General features: G+C 44.8%; 1 protein-coding gene across 2 annotated transcripts; it reads left to right on the forward strand.

Annotated features, from left to right (window-relative positions):
* Positions 1 to 15,225: 15,225 nt before the first annotated feature.
* Positions 15,226 to 25,772, forward strand: C1S (complement C1s). 2 transcript variants are annotated; one of them, XM_054444517.2, is made up of 12 exons: positions 15,226 to 15,586; positions 16,471 to 16,636; positions 17,205 to 17,412; positions 17,621 to 17,798; positions 19,012 to 19,137; positions 19,854 to 20,053; positions 20,575 to 20,728; positions 21,277 to 21,392; positions 21,798 to 21,876; positions 22,402 to 22,530; positions 23,214 to 23,288; positions 24,601 to 25,772. In XM_054444517.2, the coding sequence occupies exons 2-12, from the start codon at positions 16,632 to 16,634 to the stop codon at positions 25,395 to 25,397; spliced, it is 2,067 nt and encodes a 688-aa protein (XP_054300492.1). In that variant the 5' UTR covers positions 15,226 to 15,586; positions 16,471 to 16,631; the 3' UTR covers positions 25,398 to 25,772. The 2 variants fall into 2 exon arrangements, with proteins under 2 accessions (XP_054300492.1, XP_054300494.1); XM_054444519.2 differs by having other exon boundaries at positions 15,254 to 15,586; positions 16,558 to 16,636.
* The last annotated feature ends 1,876 nt before the right edge of the window (positions 25,773 to 27,648 follow it).

The raw sequence follows: 27,648 nt of genomic DNA on the forward strand, positions 1-27,648 counted from the left end.
GTGAAGCAGGAGCAGGCATGTCACATGACCAGAGCAGAAGCAAGAGAGTTAGAGTGGGAGGTGCCACACACTTTTAAAACACCAGATCTTGAGACAACTCACTCATCACCAAAGGGATGGTGCTAAGACATTCATGAGGGATTCGCCGTCATGATCCAAACACCTCCCCCCAGGCCCCACTTCCAATATTGGAGATTACAATTCAACATGAGATTTGGCGGGGACTTATATTTAAACTACATCAGGGGTCTAACTAGAGAGGGGAGGGAGGCAGACAAGGGTTGAAAAACTACGTTTTGGGTACTATGGTCACTACCTCGGTGATGGGATCAATTGTCCCCAAACCTCGGCATCATTCAGTATACCTATGTAACAAACCTGCATGTTTACCCCCTGAATCTAAAATAAAAATTGAAATTATTAAAAAAAAGATAATTGTAAGTCACTTTTAAAAAATGCTGTGTAGGCCAATACGACATAAGGCGAACCAAATAGATTTGCTGGCCAGGTTTGGCCATAGGCCACAAATTTAGAGCCTCTGGTTTGATGTGTTTTATCTCAGTGGCCTTCCTTTCTGACGGCTTCACTTATGTGGTGGGAGGCTGAGGGTGGCGACTTGGGATTCATGTATCTCTGCTCTCCCTTGTGAAGGGGTGAGGTGGGATTATGAGTAATCTATTTGCATGAGGAGCCTCTTGGGAAATAACTCACCCAAAGAGAAGAAGGCACAATATGCTCAACTCAGTAACAAAAATCTCAGGGTCAGAGTTGACGTGTGGCTCTCCTGCACTGCACTGTAACTCTGGGAGGGCCAGGACTGTGTCCATTTTGTTTACACCATATAGGGTAAGCACAGAGCCTGGCCCAACTGTAGATACTCGGTGAATATTGGCTGACTGATTGAATTCATATTACTGCCCTGTGCATGTCCCCTAATTTGATGTTCACCTCAACCCTGATGAATTCATGTCTGGATCCCGCAGGCCATATGTAAAAAATGCAGGAATCGTGTCACCGAAAACTCAGAAAGACATTGGGAACACTTTCACACTGCCTTGGTGCTCCCCAAAAAGAGTAACCAAAAAATAAAAGGAAGTGTTTTCCTCCTCTCCATTCCTTTCCTCACTCTACATTGCTGTGCAGTTTTAGTCCTTGTGGGCTTCTGTGTAATAGCAGGGGCCTCCCACCGGGAGATGACACTGCTGGGGTGTTCTGGTCCTCACTGTATGGTGTGGAAGGTGCTGGGTGCTAACAGACAGACATGTTTATGAACACGGGGCCGGAGAGCCTAAGTGGGTGGAAGAAGAGAGCCAGAGAAACGTTAATAGGACCCCAGGTGCACCCACAGGATGGAAAAATGTGCATTATACTTGGAGTTTGTGGAAGAGGCCACTAGCTGCTCACCAAATCCTAATTTTCTCATGTTTCTGGGCACACATCCTGTGGTTAGGTGTGGCCTGTGGTTGGGTTCCAGCCAAGAGAATATGAGTAGCAGTTATGTGTGCCACATGTAGGCCTGGCCCATACAAACCTCCTACTGTGTGACTGTCCATGTCACACAGAGACTGTCCATGTCACACAGAGACTGTCCATCTCACCATGACCCTGGGAGGAATGTGCTGAGGATGGCAGGGCCTTTGCTGTCCTCCTGGGTCTGTGAGAGGTGAGCCCCACTGACCATTCAGAACCATTTTGGACACTTTGTGTGGGAGAACAATACACTTCCATGGCAGGCACAATGGCTCATGCCTGTAATCCCAGCACTTTGGGAAGCGGGAGCAGGGACATCGCTGGAGCCCAGGAGTTGGACACCAGCCTGGGCAACATAGCGAGACCCTGTCTGTATTAAGAAAAAACAAACAAATAAACACTTCCATTATATTTGAGCCAAAACAGTTTTTAGATGTATTTGTTATTGAAGTGAGCCTGACTAGTCCAGGGACTCAGCACCTGCTACTGGGTACATCTGCAACATGGGCGTTCAGGAATGGGAGTGGAGGCTCAGAGGCCACCGAAGATTTTGAGAATACTAGTCAGCTATGACAAAGCATAAGGTGAAGAGATGCCCTGAGTCAGCGTGGGGTGCTTGGAAGGATTTTCAAAAGGGAAGGAAGTATGAATGCAGTTTGTAGAGCTTTCTAGGAATAGCAGCGGGAAATGCAGCTTCCTGTAAAGTGATCTTTAAGCCCTCTAATTTGGACACAGAATTCAAAAAATACTGAAGCTCTTCCTAGAGAAAGAGTTGCAAAGTGTGTGACAAGGAAGCAGTCCAATCTATTTCTGAATAATGAAACTGCCCTACAATTTAGTGCTTAAAACAACAACGTTCATTTTGAAGAATTATCTCTCGTGGTTCTGGGTGCTCACAAGGCTCAGAGAGGTGGTCCTCAGAGCGTCTTCTGCAGCTGCAGTCAGAAGGGGCTGGAGTCATCTTGAAAAGGTCTTCACTCAGACGTTTGGTGCTGAATTCATGCTAATTGACAGCTGCAACCTCAGTGGGGGCTCAACCAGAACCCCAGGACATGGTCTGGGCTTCCCCACAGCATGGCATCTGGGTTCTAAGGGTGAGTGTCCCAAGGGGACTGGACAGATGCAGGATTGCCCCCACCTTCCCTCCCCTCCCCTCCCCTCCCCTCCCCTTCCTTTCCTTTCCTTCCTTTCTTTTTCAGAGTCTCGTTCTGTCACCCAGGCTGGAGTGCAGTGATGTGATCTTGGCTCACTGCAAGCTCCGCCTCCTGGGTTCACACCATTCTCCTGCCTCAGCCTCCAGAGTAGCTGGGACTACAGGCGCCCACCACCACACCCGGCTAATTTTTTATATTTTTAGTAGAGACAGGGTTTCACCGTGTTAGCCAGGATGGTTTCTATCTCCTGACCTCGTGATCTGCCCACCTCAGCCTCCCAAAGTGCTGGGATTTCAGGCACCCACCACCATGCGAGCTAATTTTTTGTATTTTTAGTAGAGACAGGATTTCGCCATATTGGCCAGGCTGGTCTTGAACTCCTGCCGTCAGGTGATCCACCTGCCTCAGCCTCCCAAAGTGCTGGGATTACAGGCGTGAACCACTGCACCTGGCCAGGATTACCTTTTCTTTTTTCTCTCCCCTCCCCTCCCCTCTCCTCCCCTCTCCTCTCCTCACCTATTAAGCTAGGAAGTCTAAGGATTGCCTTTTCTAATCTAACTTTCGAAGTCAAACAGACTCCACTGTGTTCTCTATTGGTTGTAGCGATCACAAATTCCCAAGCCATATTCAAGGGAAGAGGTGACATAGACCCCACCTCTCAATGGGAGGAGGGTCAAATAATTTTGGGACATGTTTATTTTTTATTTATTTATTTTTTATTTATTTATTTTTTTTGAGACAGAGTCTCGCTCTGTCGCCCAGGCTGGAGTGCAGTGGTGCGATCTCTGCTCACTGCAAGCTCCGCCTCCCGGGTTCATGCCTTTCTCCTGCCTCAGCCTCCAGAGTAGTTGGGACTACAGGCACCAGCCACCACGCCCGGCTAATTTTTTGTATTTTTTTTTTAGTAGAGACGGGGTTTCACCATGTTAGCTAGGATGGTCTCGATCTCCTGGCCTCATGATCCACCCGCCTCAGCCTCCCAAAGTGCTGGGATTACAGGCGTGAGCCACCGCACCCGGCTGGGACATGTTTATTTTTTAAAAAGCTTTTAGTTTAGGTTCAAGGGTACATGTGCAGGTTTGTTGTGCAGGTAAACTTATGTCACGGGGGTTTGTTGTACAGATTATTTCATCACCGAGGTACTAAGCCTAGTACCCAATAGTTATTTTTTCTACTGCTCTCCCTCCTCCCACCTCCACCCTCAAGTAGGCCCCAGTGTCTGTTGTTCCCCTCTTGGAGTCCATGTGTTCTCTTCATTTAGCTCCCACTTATATGTGGTATTTGGTTTTCTGTTCCTGTGTTAGTTTGCTAAGGATAATGGTCTCTAACTCTATCCATGTTCCTGCAAAGGACATGATCTCATTCTTTTTTATGGCTACATCAATTTAGGTTGATTCCATGTCTTTGCTATTGTGAATAGTGCTGCAGTGAACATATGTGTGCATGTCTCTTTATGGTAGAACTATTTATATTCCTCTGGGCATATTACCCAGTAATGAGATTGCTGGGTTGAATGGTAGTTCTCTTTTATTTGAGACAGAGTTTCCCTTTGTTGCCCAGGCTGGAGTACAGTGGTGCAATCTCGGCTCACTGCAACCTCTGCCTCCCAGGTTCTAAGAGATTCTCCTGCCTCAGCCTCCGGAGTAGCTGGTATTACTGGCACACATCTCCATGCCTGGCTAATTTTGTATTTTTAGTAGAGATGCGGTTTTGCCATGTTGGCCAGGCTGGTCTCCAACTCCTGACCTCAGGTGATCCACCCACCCTGGCCCCCTAAAGTGCTGGGATTACAGGCGTGAGCCACCGTGCCCTGCTGGTAGTTCTTGTTTTAGCTCTTTGAAGAATTGCCACACTGCTTTCCACAATAGTTGAACTAATTTACACTCCCACCAACAGTGTATAAGCCTTCTCTTTTTTCTGCGGACTTGCCAGCATCTGTTTTTTCTTTGACATTTTTTTTGAGACAGAGTCTCACTCTTTCACCCACGCTGAAGTGCAGTGGCACGACCTCTGCTCACTGCAACCTCCGTGTCCTGGGTTCGAGCGACTCTCTTGCCTCAGCCTCCCGAGTAGCTGGGATTACAGGCCTTGCCATCACACCTGGCTTTTTTTTTTTCTTTTTCTTTTTTTTTTTTTAAGTAGAGATGGGGTTTCACCATGTGGGCCAGGCTGGTCTTAAACTCCTGACCTCAAGTGATCCATCTGTGTTGACTTCCCAAAGTGCTAGGATTACAGATGTGAGCCACTGTGCCTGGCCTACTTTTTAATAATAAGCATTCTGACTGGTGTGAGATGGTATCTCATTGTGGTTTTGATTTGCATTTCTCTAAAGATCAGTGATATTGAGCTTTTTTTAAAGTTCTTTGGCTGTGTGTATGTCTTCTTTTGAAAAGTTTCTGTTCATGTCCCTTTGCCCACTTTTTAATGGAGTTGTGTTTATTGCTTGTAAATTTAAGTTCCTTACAGATGTTGGATATTAGAACTTTGTCAGATGCATGGTTTGCAAAATTTTTCTCCCATTCTTTAGATTATGTGTTTACTCTATTGATATTGTCTTTTGCTGTATAGAAGCTCTTAAGTTTAATTAGATCCCATTTGTCAATTTTTGCTTTTGTCGTGATTGCCTTTGGCATCTTTGTCATGAAATTTTTCCCAGTTCATGTGTCCAGAATGGTATTGCCTAGATTGTCTTCCAGGGTTTGTATAGTTTTGGGTTTTACATTTAAGTCTTTAATCCATCTTGAGTTGATTTTCGTAAATGGTGTGAGGAAGGGGTCCAGTTTTAATCTTCTTCATATGGCTAGCTAGTTATCCCAGCACCATTTATTGAATAGGGAGTTATTTTCCCATTCTTGATTTTGTCAGCTTTGTCCAAGATCAGATGGTTGTAGGTTTGCATCCTTATTTTTGGGATCTCTATTCTGTTCCATTGGTCTATGTGACAGTTTTTGTAGCAGTACCATGCTGCTTTGGTTACTGTAGCCCTGTAGTATAGTTTGAAGTTGGGTAACATGGTGCCTCCAGCTTTGTTCTTTTTGCTTAGGATTGCCTTGGCTATTTGGGCTTTTTTTTGGGTCCATATGAATTTTAAAATAGTTTTTTCTAATTCTGTGAAGAATGTCATTGGTAGTTTGGCAGGGATAGCATTGAATCTGTAAATTGATTTGGGCAGTATGGCCATTTTAACGATATTGATTCTTTCTATCCACAAGAATGGAATGATTTTCAATTTGTCTGTGTCATCTCTGATTTTTTAGAGCAGTATTTTATAATACTCATTGAAGAGATCTTTCACCTTCCTGGTTAGCTGTATATATTCCTAGGTATTATGTTCTTTTTGTGGCAATTATGAATGGGATTGCATTCCTGATTTGGTTCTCAGCTAGGCTGTTGTTTTTGTATAGGAATGCTGGTGATTTTTGTATGTTGATTTTGTATCCTGAAACTTTGCTGAAGTTATTTATAAGCTTAAGGGGTTTTGGACCAAGACTATGGGGTTTTCTAGATATAGAATCATATCATCTGCAAACAGGGATAGTTTGACTTCCTCTCTTCCTATTTGGATGGACTTTATTTCTTTCTCTTCCCTGATTGCTCTGGCCAGTACTTCCAATACTATGTTGAATAGGAGTGGTGAGAGAGGGCATCCTTGTCTTGTGCTGGTTTTTAAGGGGAATGCTTCCAACTTTTGCCCATTCAGTATGCTGTTGATTGTAGGTTTGTCATAGATGACTAATTATTTTGAGGTATGTTCCTTCAATACCTAGTTTATTGAGAGATTTTTTTAAACATGAAGTGATGTTGAATTTTATCAAAAGCCTTTTCTACATCTTTTGAGATAATCGTGTGATTTTTGTCTTTAGTTCTATTTATGTGATGAATCACATTTATTGATTTGTGTATGTTGAACTAACCTTGCATCCCAGGGATAAAGCATCCCAGGGATAAAGCCCACTTAATCATGGTGGATAAGCTTTTTGATGTGCTGCTGGATTCAGTTTGCAAGTATTTTGTTGAGGATTTTGCATTGATATTCATCAAGGTTATTGGCCTGAAGTTTTCCTTTTTTTCTTGTGTCTCTGTCAGGTTTTGGTATCAGGATGATGCTGATTGCATAGAATGAGTTGGGGAGGAGTCCCTCCTCCTCAGTTTTTTGGGTTAGTTTCAGTAGGAATGGTACTAGCTTGTCTTCATACATCTGGTATAATTTGGCTATAAATCCATCTGTACCTGAGCTTTTGTAGTTGGTAGGCTATTTATTACTGATTCAATTTTGGAGCTCATTATTGGCCTGTTCAGGCAGTTTCTTCCTGGTTTAGTCTTGGGAGGGTGTATGTGTCCAGGAATGTATTAATCTCTTCTAGGTTTTCTAGTTCGTGTGTGTAGAGATATTGGTAGTAGTTTTTTGCTGGTTGTTTGTATTTCTGCGGTGTCAATGGTAACATCCCCTTTGTTATTTCTAATTGTGTTTATTTGAATCTTCTCTCTTTTCTTCTTTATTAGTAGCCTATCTATCTTATTAACTTTTTCAAAAAAAAAAAAAAAAAACCCTCCTGGATGCGTTGATCTTTGAATGGTTTTTTGTATCTCAATCTCCTTCAGTTAAGCTCTGATTTTGGTTATTTCTTGTCCTCTGCTAGCTTTGGAGTTGGTTTGCTCTTGCTTTTCTAGTTCTTTTAGTTGTGATGCTAGGTTGTTAATTTGAGATCTTTCTAACATTTTGTTGTGGGCATTTAGTGTTGTAAGTTTCCCTCTTAACACTGCCTTACCTGTGTCCCAGAGGTTCTGGTATGTGGTATCTTTGTTCTCATTTGTTTTAAAGAACTTCTTAATATCTCCCTTAATTTTATTATTTATTTACCCAAAAGTCATTCAGGAGCAGGTTGTTTGATTCCACGGTTTTGAGTGATTTTTTAAAGTCTTGGTTTCTATTTTTATTGTATTGTGGTCTGAGAGTGTGTTTGTTATGATTTCAGTTTTTTGCCATTTGCTGAGAATTGTTTTGTGTCTGATTGTGTGGTCAATTTTAGAGTATGTGCTATGTGGCAATGAGAAGAATGCATAGTCTGTTGTTTTTGGGTGGAGAGTTCTGCAGATCTCTATCATATCCATTTGGTCCAATGCTGAGTTCAGGTCCTGAATATCTTTGTTAATTTCTTGCCTTGATGATCTGTCTAATACTGTCAGTGGAGTGTTGAAGCCTCCAACTATTATTGTGTGGGAGTCTAAGTCTCTTTGTAGGTCTCTAAGAACTCGCTTTATGAATCTGAGTACTCCTGTGTTGGGTGCATTTATATTTAGGACAGTTATGTCTTCTGGTTGAATTTAACACTTTACCATTATGTAATGCCCCGGTCTTTTTTGATCGTTGTTGGTTTAAAGTATATTTTGTTGAAATTAGAATTGCAATCCCTGATTTTTTTCTGATTTCCGTTTTCTTGATAGATTTTTCTCCATCCCTTTATTTCAAGCCTATAGGTGTCATTGTGTGTGAGATGGATCTCTTGAAGACAGCATAAGATCTTGCTTTTTTATCCAGCTTGTCACTTTGTGCCTTTTAAATGGGGGTATTTAGCCCATTTACATTTAAGGTTATTATTGATATGTGTGGATTCGATCTTGTGTTGTTAGCTGGCTATTATGCTGGTTTATTTGTGTGGTTGCTTTATAGTGTCACTAGTCTGTATACTTAAGTGTCTTTTTGTATTGGCTGGTAATGGCCTTTCCTTTGCATATTTAGTGCTCCCTTCAGGACCTCTTGTAAGGCAGGTCTGGTGGTAACAAACTCTCTCAGCATTTGCTGATCTGAAAAGGACCTTATTTATCCTTTGCTTAGGAAGCTTAGTTTGGCTGGATATGAAATTCTTGGTTGAAGATTTTTTTTTCTTTAAGAATGTTGAGGCCAGGCGCGGTGGCTCGCACCGTAATCCCAGCACTTTGGGAGGCCGAGGCGGGCGGATCACGAGGTCAGGAGATCGAGACCATCCTGGCTAACACGGTGAAACCCCATCTCTACTAAAAATACAAAAAATTAGCCAGGCGTAGTGGCGGGCGCCTGTAGTCCCAGCTACTCGGGAGGCTGAGGCAGGAGAATGGCATGAACCCGGGAGGTGGAGCTTGCAGTGAGCCGAGATTGCGCCACTGCACTCCAGCCTGGGAGACAGAGCCAGACTCCGTCTCAAAAAAAAAAGAAAAAAAAAAAAGAATGTTGAATATAGGCCTCCAATCTCTTCTGGCTTGTAGGGCTTCTGCTGAAATCTATTAGCTTGATGGGACTCCCTCTGTAGGTGACCTGCCCCTTCTCTCTTGCTGCCTTTAACATTCTTTCATTTTGACCGTGGAAAATCTGATGATTATATGTCTTGGGGATGATCTTCTTGTGTAGAATATTGCAGGGGTTCTCTGTATTTCCTGAATTTGACCGTTGACCTCTCTAGGGAGGTCGGGGAAATTTTCATGGACGATATCCTGAAATATGTTTTCCAAGTTGTTCGCTTTCTCCCCATCCCTTTCAGGGATGCCAGTGATTTGTAGATTTGGCCTCTTTACATAATCCCATATTTCTCAGGAGTTTTGTCATTCCTTTTCATTCTTTTTTCTTTATTTTTGTCTGGCTATCTTATTTCAGAGTGCCAATTTTTAAGTTCTGCAATTCTTTCCTCAGCTTGGTCTCTTCTGCTGTTAATGCTTGTTATTGCATTGTGAAATTCTTTTATTTTTTCTTTTATTTTATTTTTGAGACAAAATCTCACTCTGTTGCCCAGACTGGAGTACAGTGGCATGATCTTGGCTCACTGCAGCCTCTACCTCCCAGGTTCAAATGATTGTCATGTCTCAGCCACTTGAGTAGCTGGGATTACAGGTGTATGCCACCATGCCCAGCTAATTTTTGCAGTTTTAGTAGAAAAAGCATTTCACTATTTGGCCAGGCTGGTCTTGAACTCCTGGCCTCAAGTGATCCACCTGCATCAGCCTCCCAAAGTGCTGGGATTACAGGCATGAGCCACTGTGCCTGGCTGCATTGTAAAATTCTTGTAGTGTGTTTTTCAGCTCTATCAGATCAGTTAGGTTCTCTTTTTTACTGGTTATTTCATCTGTCAGGTCCTGCATCATTTTATTGTGATTCTTAGTTTCCTTGGATTGGGTTTTGCCATTCTCCTGAATCTCAATGATCTTCATTCCTATCCATATTCTGAATTCTATTTCTGTCATTTCAGCCAACTCAGCCTCATTAAGAACCCTTGTCGGAGAACTAGTGAGGTTGTTTGGTGGACATAGGACAGTCTGGCCATTTGAGTTGCTGGAGTTCTTGCATTGGTTCTTTCTCTTCTCTTTGTGTGGGTGCTCCTTTAACTGTTGGGCTGCCTCTGATTGAAGGGGCCAGGTAAGGGCATGGTGGTTGTGCTGGAATCCCAGGTCAGACAGCCCTTCCCAGTGAGCAGAAGGTACATGCATTGGGATTCATCAAGAAAACAACTTGACCCACAGAGAACAGAGAAAACAAGACAGGATGACCACCCACCCGGGAGTGACACCTAGTAACAATCTCAGTTCAAAAATCTGCTGAGGGTGCTGCTTTCAGCTGAAGTGAACATGAAGGTGTGGGGAAAGCCCTCCTTAGGAAGAAGGCTTTTTAGGTCTTAGTGAGTCCAAAAAAGAGGAGTGGCAGAAGTCATAAAAGAGACACACGATGGAAATGTCTGTCTTTTTTAATATCATGGAGGCTGCTAGAGTTCTAACTAGGGAGAGCTCACCAACTAACAAGGCACTGAAGAGCCCCCAGCTTGGGGCTCATGGGGACAAGGTCAGGAGATGGTGGGAGGGGATGCAAATTTAAAAGCTCCACCTACGAGGATCCCGATATGGCAAGTACAAAATGCCCAATTAACCTTTTTCTACATGATTTCTTCCAATGGTGTTTAAGTTCACAGGACATAGACTTTTTTTTTTTTTTTTTTTTTTTTTGACAGGGTCTCACTCTATTGCCCAGGCTGGAGTGCAGTGGTGTGATCACAGCTCATTGCAGCCTTGACCTCCAGGGCTCAAGTGATCCTCCCACCTCAGCCTCCTGAGTAGCTGGGACTATAGACATGCACTAGCATGCCTGGCATTTTTTTTTTTTTGTGGAGATAGGGTCTCACCATGTTGCCCAGGCTGATCTCAAACTCCTGGACTCAAGCAACCCTCCTGCTTTGGCCTCCCAAAGTATTGGGATTATAGGCATGAGCCACCACATCTGGCCCACAGGACATGGATTCTGAACAATTGGCATAAATCGACTGGCCTCAAGGTAAGGTTTTAAACTAAGCTTAAGCTTTTCTGTTGCCCTCAGATACCATTGAATTTCTTCTTCAGATTTTGGTGACATTAAGTGGTGGTTTCTGGAAATATAATTTTAATTTTGCCTGGGATGGTTGTCTTGGGGTCTGGGGATAGCTCATTTTCTAAATTTTGTGGGTGTGGGGCTGGTGTTGCAATATTCTTGCGTCTCATTAACTTTCTGGAATTTTAAAAACAGGCTCATGGAAGGTTTGCCTCAGAACTCAGTCTTTGAAGCCTTGGAGGAACTAACCTGTTCCAGCCCAGGCTGCAGCTTTGGAAGGGACCACAACTCTGCCGAGGGATTGGAAGCCCACTAGCTAGGATTAAACAGAACACAAATTGGAACTGATGGTTTTGTGACTTTAACATAGAAACTTTGGGCTTCAATTACTTTTGACTTTAATGTCATAGTTTTAGTTTGCAATGGGATTTGAACTTTAATTTTGGAGTTTGATAAATGGGAGGGTTATTTGTTGTTCAAAAACTTTATTGTTGGCATTTCATTGTTGGAGCTTCTTAATACCACCATTTAATCTCATTGTGGATCTCTGATAGCTATTTAGATAACATGGCTGGATGAAATTTTATTTTATTTATTTTTGAGACAGAGTCTCACTCTGTTGCCCAGGCTGGAGTGCACTGGTGTGATCATAGCTCATTGCAGCCTCAAAATCCTGAGCTCAAGTTATCCTCCTCCCTTGGCCTCCTGAGTAGCTGGGACTACAAGTGCATGCCACTATGCCTGACTAATTTTTTGACTTTTTATAGAGATGAAATCTCGTTATGTTCCCCAGGCTGGTCTCGAACTCCTGGCGTCAAGAGATCTTCTCTTTTTGGTCTACCAAAGTGCTGGGATTACAGCACTTTGGCCTGAGCCACCATGCCTGACCGATGAAATTTGAGGTGGGAAACGGAGCACCCAGGCTGAAGTGCAGTGCTGTGGTCATAGCTCACTGCAGCCTTGATTGAACTCCTGGGCTCAAGCAATCCTCCTGCCTCTCAGCCTCCTGAGTAGCTGGGACCACAAGCTGGCTAATTTTTAAACTTTTTTATAGAGATGAGGTCTCCCTATGTTGCCTAGGCTGGTCTTGAACTCCTAGCCTCAAGCGATCCTCCTGCCTCAGGCTTCTGAGTTGCTGGGATTATAGGTGTGAGCCACTGCTCCTGGCAATATATTTCAATTTTGTGGCAAAATTGCAGAAGTGAACATAAAACACAGGTGAGGATAGGAGACAGTCTGACTTTTCTGGCAAGATCGGGCAGTGTTGAGTTCCAAGGAAAAGGAGAAGGAACCCTGGACACATTGATAAGGCGTCCTCTTTTCCTTGGTATTAACTGAAGCATGCTCTTGATGGGGAGGAAGCTGCTGCTACTGCTGCTGTGTTTGGTATTTGGAGAAGTTAATATGGTTTGTTATTTGTTAAAAGCTTACTGAGTACCAGGTATATGCTGAATGCTTAGCCTACGTTATTTTGTTTAATATTGGCCACAATGGGCCCTGACAGTGATAGCTATGTCTGAAGTAGGTGCTATTATTCCCATTTTACACCTGATGAAGCTGGAGCTCAGAAAGGCAAAGTAACTTTTTCAAGGTCACACGGCTAAAATGAAAGGTAGTGAATGGTTTGAATTCACGTTGGCACATTCATTCAATCAACCAATCCTCAGGTACTCACTGAGCATGTTGTATCAGCCATTATTTTTAGTTGCAAGCAGCAGAAACCAATTCTGGCTGAGTTTAGCAGAAGATGAGTTTATTAAAGGGATCCTGGATTGCTCACGGAAATGCCAGGGGAGCTTCAGAGCCATGCATGGAAGCTTCCCAGCAGGGACAATGGTCAGAACCTGGCTACCGCTGCTGCCACTTCTTTGGCCGTGTCCTGGATGCTTCAGCTTGCAATGCTTACCCACTGGGGCTGGGTGCTGGGTGCTGCTGAAAACTCTACCTCCTCTGTGATCTTGCTGTAGCCACCACTGTCCCTGCAGGCTCTAGGGTCCCTGCTTCCTGGCATTACTGCCTCTGGATCCAAAGCCTGGGCCTCTGATGAATGGAACGTGTGTGCATGTGAAACTGCCTTTGCAAAGATGATGACAGCGAGGGAAGTCTAGCATGGGTGACTCCATCTTGCCTCTACCCTCACAGGCTGGCTGTCCTCACTCATTCCTGGACATAGGCCGAGCTAACCATGGGAGGAATTTAGTTTACAGTTTAACTCTGAAGCAAAGATGATACTAGTCCCTCCCTAAAACGAGCCCCCTCCTTGCTCAGGGACCTGCCTTTGTAAAACTAATGAAAGGCTACAAGACTAGGATTATAGGAGGGGCTTGAATTTTGCTAAGATGTGAGTGTAGTTAACCAATGACCAGCCATTGACCCCTAGCTTGCCTTTCTATAATCCTTTGCTGCTCAGGAGTCATGCGGCCAGAGGTCACAAGATCTGTGACTTCCCCAATTGCTCCTATAGATAACATCACTATTGTAAAACCAAATATTGGTCTTTTGAGATATTTTTCAGACTTTTGCATTCTGAAATGATTCATGACTCAACTGGTCCTGTGGCCCCCATCCAGAAGTGGACTTAGTGCACAAGGTCTGTTTTCTACACTCCTGTGATTTTATCCCCAACGAATCAGTAGCACCCGTTCTCTGCTCTTACTGCCCACCAAATTCTCCTTAAGAACCCTAGCCTCTGAGTTCTTGTGGGGACTGATTTGAGTAACAAACTCCCATCCTTTCACTTGGCTAGTTCTGTGTCATTAAATTCTTTCTCTACTGCAATACCATGGTCTCAGTGAATTGGTTTTGTCTATGCAGCAGGCAGGAAGAACCCTTCGGGTGATTACAAATTAGCCTGCTCCGGAGCTGCTGGGTGTGGGGGTGACACACTTCTTGTGCCTGTGTCTTCTTTCTTGGGAGGTCAGCTCTGTTCCCAAGGCTGATATCATGGGGAACTCCTCTAATGTGGCAAAGCAGTTTGAATGCTGGGCAGCCAGGGGAGCCGCAGATGGTTGCATACACATCTGTGGTCCGCATGACACTGCTAGATATGGTGGACAATACCAAGACGAATCAGACCCAGCACCTGCCTTCCGAGACCTTACGGGCTCATGATTCTCTTCCTTTTAACATGTACATTTATTAGGTACCATAGTGTGCAAAGCTTGTTCACTCGAATTATTTCATTAGGTCCATCTGATAGTCATGTAGAGTAGGCAGAACTGATAGGATTTCTGTTTTATATTTGAAGAAACTAGGTCTGTCAATAGTGAGCCAGGTTTAAAAAAAAAAAAAAAAAAAAAGAAAAGAAACTAGGAAGTTAGGTGATGAGCCTAAGGCTTCACCACTGGTGAGGAGCAGAGCTAGGACATGAGCCTATCTTCTGACTCCAGGCCCAGTGCTGAGCCAACTAAAGGGGCATAAATGGGAGCTGAGATCAGGCAAGGCTCTGCGGAGCAGCACTGCCCCTCAGTCCCTTGTCTGCAATTCTAAAATCCAAAGGACTCTGAAAACAAAGTCTCTCTCCTTTTTTTGTAATGGGATCTCATTCTGTTGCCCAGGCTGGAGTGCAGTGGTGCCCTCTGCAACCTCGACCTCCCCGGCACAAGTGATCCTCTTGCCTCAGCCTCCTGAGTAGCTGGGACTACAGGCGTGTGTCACAATACCTGTCTATTGTTTTTTGTTTGTTTGTTTTCAAGTTTGGGACTAAAACTCAATTTGGCAGCAAATCCTGACCCGAACTGATGTAATTTGTAATCTTTAGTTATCCATTTACCATAAGATCAATGTGTTTAGCTGCAGAAATTTTAATGTTTGTTAATAGGGGGTTATCCTGGTCCATAAAGGGAGGGAGAGGAGGAGGTGTTACCTAATATTGGGTCCATGGACTACATAGCCTTAATAAAATCTATAAAATTTCAAAACACACCTGGCTTCAAGGATTATGGATAAGGGACTCTGGGTTGGATCTGAAGAGGGGCTTGGTTGTGGGGTAGAATTTCGATGTTTGGAAGGGATGTGGAGGGATGTTATGAAGAGGAAGCCTCACGCCAGACCACCTTGGGTCTTGGTGTAAGTCATTATCAACCATTACATTTGCTTTAAAGCAGAGATGACTTGCATTTCTGATAACTACTTTCTGTTAATTCGTGATTTACACACATTTGGAGGGCTGGACTTTCTGGGTTTGGTTTTTTCCCCTGGTACCAATCCCCGCCTTTTCCCACAAATCACTTGACTTCCCCGAAAACTCAGAAACACACCCTTTGGCTGAAAAATAGCATTAAGCAATCGGTGAAATTCCCCATTCCTCCTTTCCCCACTGGAGCCCTGGATAGAGGGCTCTCAGGCCTGGGAGGAGGACGCTGTCCTTGTTTCAAAAGCAGAGGGAGCTCCAAGATCAAGGCTGAGTTTCCCTGCGTCATGGTCTCCCAGCCCCCTCTGTTAGATCAGGGAATTTCAGACATGCACACTCGGTAGGGAATCTTATGAACAGAACCCGGACAGGGAGGCTGGCCGGAGGTTCCTGCAGAGGGAGCGTCAAGGCCCTGTGCTGCTGTCCCTGGGCGCCAGAGGGGTTGCCCAGCATGCCCACTGGCAGGAGAGAGGGAACTGACCCACTTGCTCCTACCAGCTTCTGAAGGTAAAATCCTTACAAACGAGGAGCAGAGCTTTGATGGAGGAAAAAAGAAAGGCAGAAAACTTCATGTAGGAGGGCTTGGGGCAATGATAGAGGGCTGACAAAGGCAGCATAAAAAAGGCAGAATATAGACAACCTATTTCTCTTAGGCTCACCCCATCCACCCCTAATTCACCCCCACTTCACCCCTTTACCTACCGCTGTTTTCAGGGTTAAAGCAATTTTAGCAAGACTTTACTAGGAACTGTGGGGAGATAGCTTGTATTTTCAGTAAGTTGGCGGTGGGGGGCAGGGACAAACCCCAAACAAACTCTGGAAAACGAATGTAGGAAGTTTTTACGTTCCTTGTCATTTGGCTGTCCCTTTTCTCCTTCCTCACGCAACTCTGTCTCAGTGGGGCAGCACTTCCTTCTCAGACCGCTTGTCCCAGGGTCCCTGCCTTCCCTTAGTGAAAGAAGCTCCTGCCTCCATCCGTGGGCGTTGGGAGCATCAGCGGAGATGCACGCAATGATAAACAGCAGACAGGGCTGCTTGAGGAGATAAGGAGATCATGGTTAAAGAAGAGGGGCTGTCCTACATGGATGGTCATGATGCGCCAAGACTGCTGAAAACCTGAGTGGAAATGGGAGCATTGTTCCCGAGGGCAGGAGAGAGACTGATACTGTGGGGGTGGGCTGGTGGAGGACAACAGAGGAAGAAGAAAACTGGGAGAAAGTACTCGATTCCTTTGGAGAAAAATTAGGAGAAAATCCAGAGAAGCAATGAGGGAAGGATACAATTTAGCTATAGTCTAGAAAGTTAGTCGAAGTTGAACTAGGGAGAGTGTGAGGGGCCCGTTGCCATGTGGCGATGTTGGTGATATGGCCCTGTGTGTTATCCCTTTGAAGGTGACACTGAGCCCCAGGTGACGCCGCACCACCAAAGAAGGTGCCTGTGTTTGTCAGACAAATACAGCCAGGCCTGCCACCCCTTAGGCTCCAAAGTCCGGAGGTGCAGAAAGCCAGGACCAAGAGACAGGCAGCTCACCAGGGTGGACACATCGCCAGAGATGTGGTAAGTGATCAAGGGTCCCTGAGATTACACAGACTCCATTCCCTTCATCTTCTCAAGAAAAGCGCTCATGGGCCAGGCATGATGGCTCACGCCTGTAATCCCAGCACTTTGGGAGGCCGAGGCAGGAGGATTGCTTGAGCCCAGGACTTTGAGACCAGCCTGGACAACATAAGGAGACCCTGTCTCTATTAAAAAAAAAAAAAATCAGCCCAGCGTGGTGCGTGTCACCTGTGGTCCCCGCTACTCAAAAGGCTGAGGTGGTAGAATCACTTGAGCGCGGGAGGTCAAGGCTGCAGTGAGCTGAGATCGCATCCCTGCACTCCAGTCTGGGTAACAGAGTGAGACCCTGTCTCAAAAAAAAAAAAAGAAAAAAAAAAGAGGACTGTTGTCTGAAGCCTGGATTTTGGTTTGACCTGGGCCTTTTCTTTATTCCGACCTAAGATTCTCCCCCATGGCCGATTGACTGCCTCTCTTCTTCCCCCTTTCTTCTGCTTCTGGCAAATAGCGCGTTCTGTCCTAGGCTACTGGTGCCTGGGTCACCTGCCAATCTATGACTCTTTTTTTTCAGGTGCATTGTCCTGTTTTCCCTTTTGGCGTGGGTTTATGCTGAGCCTACCATGTATGGGGAGATCCTGTCCCCTAACTATCCTCAGGCATATCCCAGTGAGGTAGAGAAATCTTGGGACATAGAAGTTCCTGAAGGGTACGGGATTCACCTCTACTTCACCCATCTGGACATAGAGCTGTCAGAGAACTGTGCGTATGACTCAGTGCAGGTATGTTATAAGCACAGAAAGAAAAGAGATGGAAGACCAGGGCTAAGGCAGTGGAATAAGGACGTGGGAGGGAGTGCCACCTGTACTCATAGTGAACTGGAGTCAAGTCCTAGGGGCATAAATGTTCTATTCTCTCTGTCCCTTCTCTTACCTCCATACCGAAATATTACCCTTTCCTAGATTTTTTTTTTTTTGACTCTTCTCTTAGATAATCTCAGGAGACATTGAAGAAGGGAGGCTCTGTGGACAGAGGAGCAGTAACAATCCCCACTCTCCAATTGTGGAAGAGTTCCAAGTCCCATACAACAAACTCCAGGTGATCTTTAAGTCAGACTTTTCCAATGAAGAGCGTTTTACGGGGTTTGCTGCATACTATGTTGCCACAGGTAAGGCTCACCCTTCTGCATGTGCCTTATTGACCCAGCTAAAAGATTAGAAGTGAGAAATCCACTGAGCAACGCATTGAATGAGGATTCTGTTCGTAATTCTTACAAAAAATGTTGACTTGGCCTGGGTCGCTCCATAAATCACTTTTGTGAAATTCAAATGCATGATCATATCTTAGTGGTGATGATGATAATGGTAATAACACATATTACAGAATAAACAGTAATTTATTGAGAGCCACCGTAAACTGGGTATGTATTGGGGATTGGGGATTTTTCCTATTTTAACACAATCATCACTTTAATCCTTCAAGGTAGGCATTATTTGCTCCATATAAAGATGAAGAAAATAAGGACTAGGAAAGTTAATAACTTGCCAAGAATCACACAAGGAATTTGTAGTATTTAAACCCATTCAATATATGGCATTCAAACCTTCAAATTCTGGGTACTTCTGTATCTCTCTCCAGGTTAAAATGAAGCTAGGACATCTCATAAAGCCAAACTATTGTTTAGATTGACAGAAGGACCAACATCATATAAAGCAATGAATGTACTGATTCCTCCCTGCAGAAAGCATCGTCATGATGTTTACCTTGCAGAGTGTCATCCCTAGAGCCGAAACACTCTGTACATGAGAAAAGTCAAGGATCTGTGATATTAAGAGCTGCCTAGGCCGGGTGTGGTGGCTCACACCTGTAATCCCAGCACTTTGGGAGGCTGAGGTGGGTGGATTACCGGAGGCCAGGAGTTAAAGACCAGCCTGGCCAACATGATGAAACCCTGTCTCTACTAAAAATACAAAAAATTAACCAGGTGTGGTAGTGCGTGCTTGTATTCTCAGCTCCTCGGGAGGTGGACGCATGAGACTTGCTTGAACTTGCTTGAAAAGGTGGAGGTTGCAGTGAGCCAAGATCGCACCACTGCACTCCAGCCTCGGTGACAGAGTGAGGCTATGTCACATACACACACACACACACACACACACACACACACACGAGCTCCCTTATAGCTGTGTAGTGGTAGGGCTCAACTCTGGAATCATATGTCAGAAGAGTAATATAGAATAATACTAGCCTGAAATGTGATCCCTTGGGGGATCTTTAAGCAATAGGCCTTTCCTAATTTTTCTTACCCTTATGGTTTTGGGAGTAACCTCATTCTCCCTTCTTGGTGTTTGTTCTTGACCTCAGCCTCTCTCTACTCTTTGTAGACATAAATGAATGCACAGATTTTGTAGATGCCCCTTGTAGCCACTTCTGCAACAATTTCATTGGTGGTTACTTCTGCTCCTGCCCCCCGGAATATTTCCTCCATGATGACATGAAGAATTGTGGAGGTGAGCTTGGTGTTAAGAGGGTTGCATGTTCCCTGGGATTTGGAATGGCTGAGGCCTCAGAAAGGGCTTTATCCACCCTTCCAACTTCGATTAGGCCAAGCCTTCATTTGGCACTTCTTCTTTTTCATTTTAGAATTTATTTATTTATTTATTATTTTTAATAATTTCAATAGTTTTGGGGGTACTGGTGTTTTTGGTTACATGGATGAGTTCTTTAGTGGTCAATTCTGAGATTTGAGTGCACTTGTTTTGTTACTTGAGCAGTGTACACTATACCCAATGTGTAGTTTTCTAGCCCCCCTTTCAACCTCCTCCCACATTGAGTCCCCAGAGTCCATTATATCACTCTGTATTGGCATCTATTCTTAGTTACTCATAAGCTGAGATGAAGCCACAAAAGGGAGGAAGATAAGACTACAGGGTAAAGTTAGTTAATTGGAGAAGAGAGATAGATGCCTGTAAAGAGTCTACTGGGGGCTGTTCATAACCAGAAAAGGCTCCATCCTAAGCAAAGTGATGGAAACCTAACAGGGATTGTGTATTCCTACTGATATGTATTGCATGTGTAATTGCTCCATCCCTCCAGTTAGGGCAGGGGTCCCAGGTTAGTTTGAATGAAGGACTCTCAGTTTCTGAGAGAAGGAATCATAGAATAGTGCAGGAATTCGTTTGCTTGACCCTGTATTTGATTCTCCCTTTCTCTTTTTCTTCGTTAGTTAATTGCAGTGGGGATGTATTCACTGCACTGATTGGGGAGATTGCAAGTCCCAATTATCCCAAACCATATCCAGAGAACTCAAGGTGTGAATACCAGATCCGGTTGGAGAAAGGGTTCCAAGTTGTGGTGACCGTGCGGAGAGAAGATTTTGATGTGGAACCAGCTGACTCAGAGGGAAACTGCCTTGACAGTTTAGTTGTGCGTGATGGTCGATTAATACCCCTACCCTCAACTTACACAAAGAGATCTCTCCCTGAAGATAAAGAAATTTTTTTTGAGACAGTGTTGCTCAAGTGGAGTGCAGTGGTGCAATCACAGCTCACTGTAGCCTTGACCTCTTGGGCTCAAGCAAGCGTCCCACCTCAGCCTCCTGAGTAGCTAGGCCCACAGGCGTGCGTCATCAAACCCAGCTAATATTGTTATTTTTATTTATTTATTTATTTATTTTTTACAGAGATAGGGTTTTGCTATGTTGCTCAGGATAGCCTGAAACTCCCAGCCTCAAGCAATGCTCCCACCTCGGCCTCCCAAAGTGCTGGGATTATAGGTGTGAGCCACTGCACTCAGCCTGAAGATAAAATTATCTTTTCTCCTGACCTTTATTTTCCTTCTTCTTATTTTATGTGACATTTAATGCCTCTCTTATTTGTATCTCCCACTCCCCAATTTACCTCTTTCCTTTAGTTCTTTCCCTCTTCTGATTTCATCATTTTGTTCAGTTTGTTGCAGGAGATCAGCAATTTGGTCCTTACTGTGGTCATGGATTCCCTGGGCCTCTAAATATTGAAACCAAGAGTAATGCTCTCGATATCATCTTCCAAACTGATCTAACAGGGCAAAAAAAGGGCTGGAAACTTCGCTATCATGGAGATCGTGAGTAACCTAGAAGTGCCTCTTTGGTTGGTGATACCAAAGTCCCCAAACAATGTGGGAACAAAGCAGGTAGATGATCCAGGCACACTGGAAGCACCTGTGATCTCAGCTACTGGGGGAGGATGAGGCAGGAGGATCCCTTGAGCCCAGGAAGTAGGAGTTTGAGTCCACTCTGGGCAACAGAGCAAAACCTTTTCTCTAAAACAAAACAAAAACAAAGCAACAATAATTTGAAAAGCAGATAGATTGTTGTTCTGATAGAATCCTGAGATACTTCACTTCTTCAGGAAAATCTAAACCAGTCAATGGTTGCTAGAAATGCCACAACCTCTAGTAATCCTTTAACTAGACCTGAGAGTGCAGACAGCTTGGGGGTGGTTAGTTGGTAATGCCATATGATTTTAGACATCTGCTGTATTGGAATGTTAAGCATCAGGATTGAGGACAACTGGATGATTTTAGAAAGTGTGAGAATGATGTAAATAGAATGAGAGTCTTCAACTATTTAGTAATTTTTTTTTTCCTGTCCCAACTTCTGTTCTTTCAAGCAATGCCCTGCCCTAAGGAAGACACTCCCAATTCTGTTTGGGAGCCTGCGAAGGCAAAATATGTGTTTAGAGATGTGGTGCAGATAACCTGTCTGGATGGGTTTGAAGTTGTGGAGGTAAAGTACCATCTTGGCTTCTCCCCAATCTCTGGCCCCAGATCAGGACGAGCGGACTGAAATTGTCCAGTTGTTTATCCAGTGTATGTGTGTGATCAAGGTATAACACCTTTCCCATGAACACAACAGCTTAAGATCTGTAGTTCTCCCTTGTGAGTCATGGAGCTCCCTGGCCAGCTTGGCATTCTCTCTGCCTTCAGTCTTCTTGGGGAAGGGGAGTTGACACGTTGGGGCAAAGCTTTCTGTCAGCCTCATCTCCTGGGTGCTTTGGGTCTGCTAAGATGTTCCCAAGCTTCTTGTGGTGAGGACTCCTCATTGATCCAAGGCCAGAGATCAATTCCAGTTTTGATTTTGGTTTCCCATATCTCTCTTCAGAAATAAGTGGTGATGTTTATTATTCTCCAGGGACGTGTTGGTGCAACATCTTTCTATTCGACTTGTCAAAGCAATGGAAAGTGGAGTAATTCCAAACTGAAATGTCAACGTACGTGTCTCTTCAAAGTGGAAGTCTTTCTTTTTCTCTCAGAGAGAATGGAAAGATCAGCACATCAAAATTCAAATGCATGGTTTCCTCTTAGGCATGTGAGGGAGTGGGTTGGGTTTTTGAAGGGAAGCCAGTCATGGAGGCTTTTCTAGTCCCAGCCCCACATCTGGTCCCAGGCCAACTAGATCAGCATATTTCTTTCCAAGAAAGGGGCTATGGGATAGGTCGAGTTAATAGCCCCACGTGGGTGCATTTGTGGCTTCCACTGGGCCTTCACCAATCACTGAGAACCAGGCTCTTCACTACGGCTTTCATGGGGCCATCTGAATTGGCATCTCAGCGGGCGAGGGAGCTGAGAGATGCCAGCTGGGGAGGATGGCCACAGAGAGGCTGGTGTGGGGAGGTTCATCCCAGGTGTGCCTGTGGATATGGGATGGGGAAGCAGTGAGGATGAACCTGGCCCCATGACTCTTCCTTGGAGGAAGTGGCTGTCCTGACCATCACTCTCCTTCCTTCGTCTGGTAGCTGTGGACTGTGGCATTCCTGAATCCATTGAGAATGGTAAAGTTGAAGACCCAGAGAGCACTTTGTTTGGTTCTGTCATCCACTACACCTGTGAGGAGCCATATTACTACATGGAAAATGGAGGAGGTGGTAGGTTTCTTCTACTGGAGAAGAGACAGAGAGAGTGAGAAGGTGTTGGAGGGTGGATAGCATAATCTATCTGTGCCAGAGAGAGTTTGGAGACAAATGAAGGCAAAAGGACAGACATTGTTCATCCCCTTGGCTTCATCCAAAGATACAGTTTTCATCTGGAGCAGGGCACGTTCAGGGGAGCATCAGTCACAGGGAATCATAGAGGTCACCAACTGAGTTTCACAGCTGCAGCAGGAATTCCCCTACAACATCCATTTCATGGGATTACCCACCTTTTGACCAGTTATTTCATGTAAAACCCACAGGAGCAATGCCTTCAGCTTTAAGTCACCAAGCTACACTGACTGGCTTTCTTGATGTGGAGGCTTTGGTTATGCTAGATGAAGGGCTGGATGAGATACTATACGTTCTCTGCATTGCTTTGTATTTTATTTCCCCACTTTCCCAATGCCTTCTTTCCTTCTGCTTTGGAGATGTTCCCTTTGTCTCCCCAGCAGGCTAGAGGCCTGAGGGATTTTTTGGAGGAAGATATTTTTTTCTGGCTGATTTAATCTGATTTACTACTTGAATCCTAGATGAGCTGAGGCTCTGAAGGAACGGGGCAGGTTGTTGGGGTAGAGGGGAATGGAAGAAGGAAGATGTGGTGGTGAGTGTGGCCTGTGTTCTCTGTGCTATTCCAGGGGAGTATCACTGTGCTGGTAACGGGAGCTGGGTGAATGAGGTGCTGGGCCCAGAGCTGCCGAAATGTGTTCCAGGTAAGGAGGGCTGAGGCTTGGGGAGAGATGATAGCCACGGGTGACTGGGAGTCACCTTCTGAAAGCAACTGTAATCCTCTTGGGAAAGGACTGAACAGTGACCTGCCAGAGTCCAGCTCAGTGAGGTGGCATTATCACTGTGCCATGGGCTGCCAGGGCCGTGGGGAACCTCCTCAGCTACACTGAAGCCAGGCCAACTGGAAGGAAATAGAAACGTCAGCCAGCGACAGTTGGTGTCTGGTAATGTAGCTGCAGTGAGAAGATACAGAACTGCTAAAAACAGGGCCTGAAAGCTGAGAGTGAGTAATCAACACTCAGAAACAAGACTAGCTAAATAGCCTAGTTATTATATTAAAAGTTTATAGGGCAGCAAGATATAGAGGAATTCAAGGAATGAGGAAGATAAGAGTTGGGTAGCAGAAGGCTGGGGCAAATCCAGTAGGATAAAAACCATCCTGGGTGTTACTGAGAGCTAAAGACCAAGCTGATTTGTTCAATTTATTACCTCATTCATGTCCGTATAACAGCCCTGTGAGCTAGTTGTCATTAGTCTTATTTGACCGGTGAATGGGTGGGGTGCAAGTTCGCAAGAGTTAGCAAGTGGCAAAGGCAAGCTTTGAGCCCAGGTCTGTCTAAGTTCACAGCCCATTGTGCTCAACTTGGAGTCCCTCCAGGCTGTCTAGTAAGGGATTTAGGTAAGCAGCTTCACTTGAATCCAGTTATTAGTATAACTGAATGGTAATGGCACCAGTCACTGGGAGTGAGAGGTCAAGGCCAAAGAAGGGACCCCTCTGTACTTCCTAGGCTGACCTGTGGTTTACCAGGAGGGACTCAGGTGCAACTAGGACTCCAGTAAAGAAGGTGATTAAAGTTTGATCTGGGCATCTGAAGAAGGCAGAAATCTTCCCTCCTCCACCATCTGTGTGAGAAAAGGGTTTCCAGCACTGGCTCTTGGTTGGGCACCAGCCTCACATGCCGAGTTGGGAGGTGCAAAGGGGACCCCTGCCTCCAGAGGGGCTGTGAGTCGCACTGTGGATATTGTGAGGCACTAGTGCATCTGGACTCAGTGATTCACACACTGCCTCCGTTTAACTGAGCTCTCCCATGAGCCAGCTTATGATGTCAGCAAAGCGGGATGTTTAGGTAAGGCCAGAGTGGGTCAGGTATTGAGATTGTTGACCAAATAGGGTTGACTATTTTGTACTAGAGAACCCTGCAACCTAGCAGGTAACATTATGTGAGTGGTTGGAGGATTTGCAGGAAGCCAGCATCATTTCTTGCTCCTTCCCTGTGTTGTTTTATTCCTTCCTAGTCTGTGGAGTCCCCAGAGAACCCTTTGAAGAAAAACAGAGGATAATTGGAGGATCCGATGCAGATATTAAAAACTTCCCCTGGCAAGTCTTCTTTGACAACCCATGGGCTGGTGGAGCGCTCATTGATGAGTACTGGGTGCTGACGGCTGCTCATGTTGTGGAGGGAAACAGGGAGCCAACAATGTACGTTGGGTCCACCTCAGTGCAGACCTCACGGCTGGCAAAATCCAAGATGCTCACTCCTGAGCATGTGTTTATTCATCCGGGATGGAAGCTGCTGGAAGTCCCAGAAGGACGAACAAATTTTGATAATGACATTGCACTGGTGCGGCTGAAAGACCCAGTGAAAATGGGACCCACCGTCTCTCCCATCTGCCTACCAGGCACCTCTTCTGACTACAACCTCGTGGATGGGGACCTGGGACTGATCTCAGGCTGGGGCCGAACAGAGAAGAGAGATCGCGCTGTTCGCCTCAAGGCGGCAAGGTTACCTGTAGCTCCTTTAAGAAAGTGCAAAGAAGTGAAAGTGGAGAAACCCACAGCAGATGCAGAGGCCTATGTTTTCACTCCTAACATGATCTGTGCTGGAGGAGAGAAGGGCATGGATAGCTGTAAAGGGGACAGTGGTGGGGCCTTTGCTGTACAGGATCCCAATGACAAGACCAAATTCTATGTAGCTGGCCTGGTGTCCTGGGGGCCCCAGTGTGGGACCTATGGGCTTTACACACGGGTAAAGAACTACATTGACTGGATAATGAAGACTATGCAGGAAAATAGCACCCCCCGTGAGGACTAATCCAGATACATCCCACCAGCCTCTCCAAGGGTGGTGACCAATGCATTGCCTTCTGTTCCTTATGATATTCTCATTATTTCATCATGACTGAAAGAAGACACGAGATTTAAATAGAACTTGATTGTTGAGACGCCTTGCTAGAGGTAGAGTTTGATCATAGAATTGCGCTGGTCATACATTTGTGGTCTGACTCCTTGGGGTCCTTTCCCCGGAGTACCTAGTGTAGATAACACTATGGGTGGGGCACTCCTATCTTGCACTATTCCACAGGGATACCTTAATTCTTTGTTTCCTCTTTACCTGTTCAAAATTCCATTTACTTGATCATTCTCAGTATCCACTGTCTATGTACAATAAAGGATGTTTATAAGCAAATTTTGTCTGACTTTCCTCATTCCACACCAAACCCTCAGAATTATAGAAGGGGAATGGGATGAGAGGGCTGTTATGTCACTGAAATTGGGCATCCAGCAACTAATATTTAATTTAATTGTCACGAAAACAGGGAATTCAGCTTTTTTCTCTCTTCCAAATGAGATTTACTGAATATTGTGGGTTAGTATGAAGATCGCCAGTGTAAGGCATCACATTCTGCTTTTTAAACTCATTAATATTTACCTGGCCAAAAAAAAAGGAAGAAAAGAAAAATAAGAAAAAAAAAGCTCATTAAATCTCATCTGGTGCATGGCTCACACCTGTCATCCCAACACTTTGGGAGGCTGGGGTGGGAGGATCGCCTGAGCCCAGGGGTTCAAGACCAGTGTGAGCAACATAGGGAGACCCTGTCTCTACAAAAATAAAAAATAAAAATTAGCTAGGCATGGTGGTGCGTGACTTAGTCCCAGCTACTCAGGAGGCTGAGGTGGGAGGATCTCTTGAGCCCAGGAGGTCAAGGCTGCAGTGATCATGCCACTCTACTCCAGCCTGGGCAACCAGTGTAAGACATAGTCTGGAACAAAACAAAATAAAAAACCCCCACCTCATTCAGAAATCCATGTAGAATAGTTTGAGTTGGCTGTTTAAGATCTTCTTTAAGTATAAATTGTTTCAATATGTCAACTGAAAGTTAATTTTCCTCTAATACTCATTGTATCATGCAATATTATGACAACAAAAAAGAAAAACTAAAGAAATTGAGCATGCTCTTGTCTGCTTTCCTGGTGGTTTTGATCAATTTGTGACAATGTCTTCATTAGACTGAACTCTGTACCAAGATGACATAGCAGAAAATCTCGGAAAGGATGGACCCCAAAACTCTCCCTTCTATTTTCTAGGGGAAGGAAAAGAAAATATTCCTCTTCCAAAAGAATGATTAGTGATGAGAAATGACTACAGAATAGAGACTTAGCATTTTAAAAACTGAAGATAGGAGAACTATCTTAGGACAGTGGTTGCCCTAGTAGGGCGTCTTAGGAAAGCGGAGGTCTGAGAAGAAGAGCTGACAGGGAATCTGACCTGTTCGATGTGACACGTGGCTTTCAGGAGGGCAGTTTTTACCAGAAGCCAAAAAGGGGTTGTTTGGGCCCATCGAGAATGGACTTTGATATTCCATAGACCAAGAGGGCTAAATTCAACAGTTGACCTTAGACCGCAGGGTAAACACGATGAGGTAACCAGAAGAACTCTAATTGTAGGGCCTGAAGAATTGAAGGGAATTACAACAGGGAGCCTCTGGGAGGATTATATGGTCAACCAAGCAGCATAAAGTCACTGTGTCACTCCTGAACTGTATGCCTCATAGCCACCTTCTCACACTTCTATCATTGCAGGAGCAATGGAGTTGACAGTGTGCCCTGTGTGAGAGTGTTTCCATGAGAGGAGGATTCTTCTAGAGATAAAAAGGCATTGGAGAAATATTAAGATTTAGAAACATGATCTGTGATAGAGATATTTTTCTTCTTTTTTTATACTTGGGGCAATAGCAAAAAATTAACCTGGAATCTGACAAGTAACAGAAAAAGGAAGTTCATCCCTCTTGGAGAATCACCAGTCCATTTGGGTTCTGCCCTTGCTGATGGGCTGAGGTATCGGTGAAGAATTTCCCTCTTTGCTGCCACCTTGTACGGCATGACGGGAACGGGCTTTGCATCGTTGACTGTGCTGCAAGATCATTTCTCTGGGTGAATGGCAGGGAGAAGACCTAAATGAACCATGATCAGAGACTTCAGAGCTGGGAAGAGCTTGTCATCAGGTCCTAGAGGGGCTAGAAAGTCATTCATTGTGTTTAAAGGGTATCCATCGTAGTACCTTG

The sequence above is a fragment of the Pongo pygmaeus genome, chromosome 10, assembly GCF_028885625.2.
Source record: "Pongo pygmaeus isolate AG05252 chromosome 10, NHGRI_mPonPyg2-v2.0_pri, whole genome shotgun sequence".
Classification (NCBI taxonomy): domain Eukaryota; kingdom Metazoa; phylum Chordata; class Mammalia; order Primates; family Hominidae; genus Pongo; species Pongo pygmaeus.